The sequence below is a fragment of the Trypanosoma cruzi genome, genomic scaffold (assembly GCF_000209065.1).
Source record: "Trypanosoma cruzi strain CL Brener 1047053516685 genomic scaffold, whole genome shotgun sequence".
Taxonomy (NCBI): Eukaryota; Euglenozoa; class Kinetoplastea; order Trypanosomatida; family Trypanosomatidae; genus Trypanosoma; species Trypanosoma cruzi.
Window position 1 is genome coordinate 68,273 of NW_001849393.1, and position 7,484 is coordinate 75,756.

Here is a 7,484-nt window from a genome sequence, read left to right on the forward strand (position 1 = left end):
CCCCCCCCCCCCCCCCCCCCCCCCCCCTTCTCCATGGGTACAAAGAAAGACACAGATACTTTCGGCAATCCAACCGCACAGGCAAAGTATACACAATGTCCTTTTTTCTCAGACTTTTTTTTTTTTTGTGTGTGTGGGTGGTTGTGCATGCGTATTCACAGAGCATTATGCCATTTGCTTCAGGCGTCCTCATCGTCAGTGTCTTCCATGTAGTCATCGGCATACCAACTGTCCTCCGTTTCCCAGTCCTCTCCCTCCTCCTCCTCCTCCTCCTCTTCCATTTCAATTTACCAGGAGAGTTCCTCCTCCATGCGCAGCTGATGGTTGAGGCTGGCGACAGGGTCAGGGATCCCAGCGGTGTCTAACGCCGCCCGCAGTGCCATTTCTCTTGTGCTGTTCCAGGGAAGAAACATTCGAAAGAACAAAGAAAGGGGGTTGTGATCCTCCCCAATCTGCCGCACTCTACCTTCCTCCTCAAACATCGTATTGTACCGCGAAAGCCGTTCGCTCGGCGAAATTGCCGGTGGTGACAGGGGCCCATACAGAGATTCAAAACGCAGCAGGGTCAGTTGTTCCAGTGGTGTCAGTTCACGCCTCGTCGCACGCCGTACCTCATCGCGCAAGTCTTCTTCTGTGATCTCGTTCGGGTCCAGCAAATGTGCTGGGATTGTAGTCAGAGTCTGACACAATATGTCTTCCTCCGTGAGTGATGCGTGCTTCCATGGAGTGGGAAGATGCGGGCTCTCCGCTGTAACGACAGCAGCAGAAGCACTCAAATTAGCATCAATATCAGTACGGTGAGATTTTAACCAAAGCCCGTCATCCTCCGTTATCACACGTCGTAAAAAGGCGCATGGATCTGCCGCCTTCCAAATCTCGGCATTCCTAGCAACCCACATACTCGCCACATGTAAACTGTTCTCTTCCGTGTTCAACTCGTGCGCCTTCACAATATCCTGCCATGACACTGGAACCGATGACACAACAGACTGGCCTCCAATTTTTTCAACTATTAGTACGGCGGCGGAAGGGAAGCGGCTAATAGCGTGCGCAAGCATCACCGAAGCCGGTGGTGTATTGCGAAAGGCATGTAGTTGCGTGGGTGTCAGTTCACGCAGCACTTTTGAAGATTTGCCCTTATTTGACACGCCAGACACCGCAGACGTTGCCTCTTCTCGTTCCAAAAAGTATTTAGCAAGGGCGGTGCTAAAAAAAAAACCAGGAAGAGTTGACAATGCCAACGCCAATTTGCGGTTGGACCATGCATCGTTCGTATCATCCACCTTGCCTTCAGCATGGCGCTCAAGTTCACGTGCTACGATGAAGGACACCTGCACCAACCATGCCCACTGCTTCGCCCGTAGTGCCAGATAGTCAAGTTGCAGTAACATCCCAAGCGGATCTGTATCATCAAGAGAATAAATCAGCTTCGCAATCTCCCATGCAGTCCTTGTGGCCGCCTTCCTAAGTGCTTGATGCACTCCACAGCGCAAAACCTGAAACAATTGCCTATTAGGAGTGACACCAAAAGGCAGACAACGTCGACGCACCGTCTGTCGAACAGGAAATCGCGATAGTAATACGCCCACATGATACAGTGCAATGTCAATCGCCTCCTGCGCGCGCGGAATATTACCCATCGTCTCGAACAAATTGCTTGCGATAATAAGCGTGGGGATGTGGTACGGTGCAGCAGCCAAACATGTCATGATGCCTTCTACGCCGGCATGCATTGACCCGCAAACCGCCAGTGCCGCCTCCGCACGACGTGTCTCGGCGGAAGAATCATCGAGGTAGTATAAAAGAGGTCCACCATCATTGGTGTTACCGTCATTCACTTTGGCCTCATTATTTTTGGCAGATTTTGTCCCTTTTGCCACCAGGGTCACCCCGAGACCGTCGTACTGTGGCCAGCAGTATCGATTGGGTGTTGCCAGCAGACTGTGGAAAAAACGAGGTACGAATTGTGCATGTTCTGCAAAAAGAAGTGATGTTGGTCTGCTTTCTGCTCGCCGCTGTGGCACCCTGCCGTCGCCAATGTCCTCTACCGCTCTTGCGCCAAAGCGGCGAATACGTTCTTCCCGCGTATCAAGTTTTTTAACATCGCAAACAGAGAGAAGCTCAAGAAGATCCACCTCGTCACTCCTGCCACTTCCCGTGCCAAACCGACCACCTTCAGCAAATGCGTCTTCCTCTCGTTGTCGCAGTGCCTCCTCCAGTAGCAATTCATCCTCACGCTCTTCTTTGCGACGTTTGGCCCTCGCATTTTTATTCCGCTGCTTTTTCTTGCGGCGCTCATCGGTCAACTCCTCTTTTTCCTGCACGCCAACAACTACAGCCCCAACCTCTACCTCCACCGCCCTATTGGCCCTTTTTGCAGCGCCGGGCCTCCCCTCCACCGCAAGTGCAACGCGTTCGCTTCCATTGCCCGTCCTTTCCTGACGATCCTGTTTTTCAACGGGGCTTGCGGTCAACGCCTTTTCCTCCGTTTGGGGGTGCTGCTGCTTGTGAGCGTCATTTTCATCTTGGACCTTCTGGCTTGTCAACTTCTGATGCCTCCCCGACCTCTTTGCGCCTTTGGGCATCCTCATGTTTGAGGGGCACTCCGTCTCAGCATCCTCGTCAGCGCCTGTGGAGGCCCTCACGAGGTTCTGCAGTCGTCGTAGCTGACGGGCAGACATAAAGGCGTGAAGCGTCTTTGAGTTTGTGGTCTTCTCAATTTCCGTTTCCTTTTTTTTTGTGTGTGTGTGTCTGTTGTTGTTGTTGTTTTCTTTTCCTCTTCGTTTGCTTTTTCGCGCGGCGGATCTTAGCCCCTCCAGCCTCGAGAAAACAAAAATACAACAAGAAATAGCAAACAAAAAGAAAAAAACCGGCATAAAAAAAAAAAGATGTCATCGTTCAACTGCTCCCCCCCCCCTCCCCGTCTCCCTCACATGCACACATGTACACACACGCACAGAACAGACTCGTGGCATGTAGAAATGATTAGTTGCATTGGTAGTATTTGTGCTTTGAAAGGGGCACCAAGAGTACACTGCTCTCCGTCCTCGTGGACACACTACATCTACTTCAATACGGTGGATTGCATCTAAACCTCTATAAAATAAGACGTAAAACAGCACAAAAGGAGAAACCACACAAACACACACACAAAAAGTATATATATATACTTTTCAAAGTAAGGACAACCATGAGAAAACAATTTAACCATCAACGCACTGAAGTTGCTCGAAGCATTGGCGGTCTGACCGGTGAAGAACTGCCATCCAAGACACCCCGAGCCGAGCGAGACCTCGACACACCACCGGCTGAAGTCAGTGAAGAGGAAGAAGCACCACGACAAGGCAAACTGCGCTCGTTCCCTACAGTTCTTTTCATTGCATCGGGACCCACCGCAAACACGGAGTGACTTCGGGGGAAGAAACCGATAGGAAGCACATCTCTCCCCACCTGTTTCGGCGATGGTGAATTCTGCGCTGGGGAGCGCCGACAAGGAGTCCCGAGCGTATGACACGGCAGATTTTTCTTGTTTTGTTGTTGCAGTTGTTGCTGCTGCTTTTGAAGACTGCTGCGCAACACTGGCGCCGTTCGCCGAGACGGTGGCTGCGCTGACGGCACGGGCTCTCCGTTTTCCTCAATGCACGGTTGCCGTCGAGCGGCAGAGCTCTGCGCCGCCTCCCACGCAACCTTTTCCGCTGCCCGAAAACTCTCCAGCGTCTCACTCCTCTCAACATGCGGTCCCGGGGGAATGGCCTCCCTCAGCCTCGCAAGTTCCAAGGCGGCCCGCTGCGCCAGAGAGACGACACGCCCGCGAAGTTCAAAGATTGAAATCTCTCCTCGATTCTCAGTCACGCCATCCTCTGATTGAATTATAAGACTCGCATCAAATAGCCGTTGTTGCACCCCGCGCGGGCTGTTACCATCCGCGCAGGTCTCATTTGACCCCTCACTGCCGGCTTGGTGAATGCTCACCAGAGTACGCAGCGTGGTTGCCTCCGCCCGCTTTTGCAACTCCACGTCACTGAGGGCGTCAGCAAGCGCACGCTGCCGTTTAGCCAATTCCTCACGCAGCTCTTCGTTCTGTGCAGTAAGTTTCTTTACGGAGAGCTCGGCCTCCGCACTCTCTCTGGCATGCAGGGCGGCTGTGGATTCTTGCAGTGTACGCAACTCCCCCATTTCCTTCTTTAGTTTATTTAACTCCTCCTCCTGTTGTTGTTGTTGTTGTTGTTGCCGCACCGATGCTGTCGTGCTCTTGTTGCGCTGTTCCACACGGGACGTCTGGAGCTGCAAAAGCATGGATTTCATCTTGTTTGAAAGAACCTCATTTTCGTCACGCAGAGACTTGCACTCTTCCTCCGTTTTCTTCAGTTTCTCCGTGCAGCGAGCCAGCCTTGCCAACACCTTCGCCTTCGCCTCCATCGCCTCCTCTTGCAAACGTTGGCTTTTCTCAAGAAGACGCACGCGCTCTCGTACCTCTTCCGTCTCCTCACGTACCAACTCGTATCGCTCACGCAACTCCACACAGTCCCGCTGGCTTGCATCCAGCTGGATACGCAAGATACCGCGCTCGCGCTGTAGCTCCTCCATGCGATCCGTTGAACTCTTCTGCTGCACCCTCACCTCCTGCTCGGCAGCATGTAGCTCTACAAGCGCAGCCTCTAACCGCTTCACCTCGCTCTTCCGCTGGCAACATTCTTCACTCAGTAACCGCTCCCGTTGCTTGCTCTCTTCTAGGCTCCTTTGGCACGCGGCAAGCGCATCCTGGCAGTGTTTCAACTCTGATTTGCTTTGTTCGGCCTGTCGTGCTTCCATGTGCTGGAGGCGGCGCTGCAACTCCTTCCGGTGCTGAAGGTAGAGACGCCGCAGTGTCTCCAATAGGCGTTCACATAGTCGATGACACCGCTGCAATCGACCACTCTCGTCCACTTCATCACCGTTATTGTTAGCAAATTTTTTAGAAGCTGTTGGATGCATATTGCCTCGCGATCGCTGAGCATTTTGCCTTTGTTGCTGTGTAAGGACCTTATTCCCCCCCAAGCGGAAACGCACTTGCCGCAGATCGTCCCGAAGCTCTTTGCATGTGATAAGTTCAAAAAAGCTGCCATTTGCATCTTCCACACACCCCTCCTCGTCGTCATCCTTCTGACCATAACACAAAGCATCATTCTCTGTCGCAAACAAATCCTCCACAGCCCCAGAATGCGCATCGCACCACTCTGAAGCTGGAAAAAGTGTGTCCCGCAGCCCCCGTGGGGATGCTCGCGAGGAACAGCCATTACGAAACATACCTACAAACGTCTCCAGTGTGGAGTGAACGGAAAAGAAGCGATTGGTAGCCTCGTGAATAAGACGCTGCTGTGTCTTCTTTGCCTCCTCTACCCTAGCCAGCTCCGTTTCAAGAACGTGAACACGATGCATCTTCCGCCGGACCTCATCTGTCTGTTGTTGCAATGCCTCCTCAACAGATCGTAGACGCGACTCAAGTTGGGTCTGTTCGTCGCGTGATGATGTTGTAGCCCGTTTCGCACTTTTCTCGGCTTCCTGTACTTTGAGTTGTAGCTGTCGAATTAGGGCTTCTTTTGCTTCAATCAATTCCTTTAACTCTACAGCTGCCGCCTGGGTTTCACTATTCCTCTGCCGCCACTCCTCAAGCTCTGTCCGACACGCCTCTAACTGTTCCGAGAGCCAAGCTTGTTTATTCTCTTTCGTACGTGTCGTTTCCTGTAATTCATGCCACTCAAATGTGCGGGATCGCAACTGCGCCTCAAACTCAGTGATCTGTCGCTGCATCTCCTCCTGGGCCAGCTTCCACTGCGCCTTTTCAAAGTTAAGCTCCTGCTGCAACTCGGCGGATTTCAGACGCTTTTCGTCCTGTGCGTGGCAAAGTTCCACTTCAGTGCGTGATGCCCTATCCCGAGTCTCTTGTAGCTCATGCTGCAGCTCCGCAATGGTGCCTTGGAGCGCCTCACAATGCAGCGCCAGCTGCTCCATCTTCAGCTTCAAAGCGTCACACTCCTCGGCAGAGGCCTGCTTCTCCCTTAGTAATTTTTCATAGCGTTCATTCTGTGACTCAATCTCATGACCCACTTCCTGCAGCACAGACTCCTCCTCCGCATCACGACGTACCTCGTACGCTTTCAATGCCTCCAAAATCCGTTCCTGCACCTCCTCCTCCGTAAAAAGAGGTTCATTTTTTGTCAGCTGCCTTCCCTTGTTGTGCAATTCATTCTCGCTCAAGCCAACGGCAATGGGCCCTCCTCCTATCTCCTGTTTTTCTTTTTCTCCATCACTCGCCGTGCCGGGACCTGCAGACGTTTCCAGGTCCCACATCTCCTTTGCCACCGCCTTTGCCGTCTTCTTGGCGGAGTCGGAGAGTCTCACTGTCTTTTTCTTCTTTTTGAACAGACGCTTCTTGACAGCACTGTCCGCACCTCCAGCAGCGGTGGATGGTGAAAGAAACAGCAACGTGCTGGGCTCCTCCGTCGTCACCACGTCATTCCCTGCTGGTAGGGACCGCCGCAACTGCTGTTCTTTTTGCAGCTGTTGAGCCGTTACACCAAGAGACAAAGCTGGGGCAGTGGCATACGTGACGGTGAATTTCGCCGGGGCCACCGTGTTGGAGGAAGATGTCTTCCCCCTCAGTATCTCCGGTGACGCCGTCTCCGCAAGAAGCTCAAGGGCTGAGCGCACCACGCGTCTGCCGGCACTTCCGCCGCCCCCAGCATTCGCTCTTGCTGCAGTTGTATGTGTTCTTCGCCCGGGCGTAACGTATTCCGTCATCGGAGCAATGCCGCCCTTTTGCTTCACCTCTCAGAGGAAAAAAACCGCAGGCAAACCTGCCCCGCCGCCCACCTCTTAGAAGCGGATCTAACTCTATTTGCTCGGGCCCGCCAACTGCCCTTTTTTCTTTTTTTTTATGTGAAAGAGCTCGTCCGTATTGCGAGCCTACGACGCGTTACACAAAAAAAGAGACAAAATCCATTTTTTTTTTTTTTTTAAGCGGAAAAAAAGCGAAAAAAAAAAAAAAGAAAGAAAAAAGGAAAATGCGTTGGGGTTCCCTCAAGAGTGGCATAAATGCAAATGGTGATTCGTATCGTGTTTGAAGGCACTTTTTTTTTTTTTTTTTTTTTTTTTTTTGGAGGGGGAAGCTCGTATTGGATGAGCCAAAATACACAGCGGCAGTAATATATCACATCATGTGGCTCATGGCCACACACACACACACACACAAGAAAAAAAAAACAGCAAAGAAGGCTGAGAGGGAAGGGAGAAACTCATGGCACATCTTCACCATAACCCCACGGAGTAGACTCAAAGGCAGGTGGGAGCACAATTGCGTGATGCAACAAAAAAAAAAAAAAAAATGGGGGGGGAAAAGGAAAAAAAACTCTTCGCAATAATGATAAAAAAAAAGGGGGGGGGGAAAAAAGGTCTGCCTGTTTATATATGCCCATTTTTTCTTTGTTTTTTGTTTTTTCTTTGTT

At 51.8% G+C, this 7,484-nt stretch overlaps 2 protein-coding genes across 2 annotated transcripts, besides 7 other annotated features; both read right to left on the reverse strand.

Annotated features, from left to right (window-relative positions):
- Positions 1-27: a microsatellite.
- Positions 1-7,484: a sequence feature (heterozygous, Esmeraldo-like haplotype).
- Positions 247-279: a microsatellite.
- Tc00.1047053506647.10 (hypothetical protein, conserved) lies at positions 288-2,681 on the reverse strand (the record flags this gene model as incomplete). Its single annotated transcript, XM_800094.1, has 1 exon — positions 288-2,681. The coding sequence occupies one exon, from the start codon at positions 2,679-2,681 to the stop codon at positions 288-290; it is 2,394 nt and encodes a 797-aa protein (XP_805187.1).
- Tc00.1047053506647.20 (hypothetical protein, conserved) lies at positions 3,211-6,780 on the reverse strand (the record flags this gene model as incomplete). The annotated part of the gene is made up of 1 exon (XM_800095.1): positions 3,211-6,780. One exon carries the CDS (start codon positions 6,778-6,780, stop codon positions 3,211-3,213), a length of 3,570 nt encoding a protein of 1,189 aa, XP_805188.1.
- Positions 4,208-4,230: a microsatellite.
- Positions 7,004-7,044: a sequence feature (A-rich).
- Positions 7,110-7,137: a microsatellite.
- Positions 7,211-7,230: a microsatellite.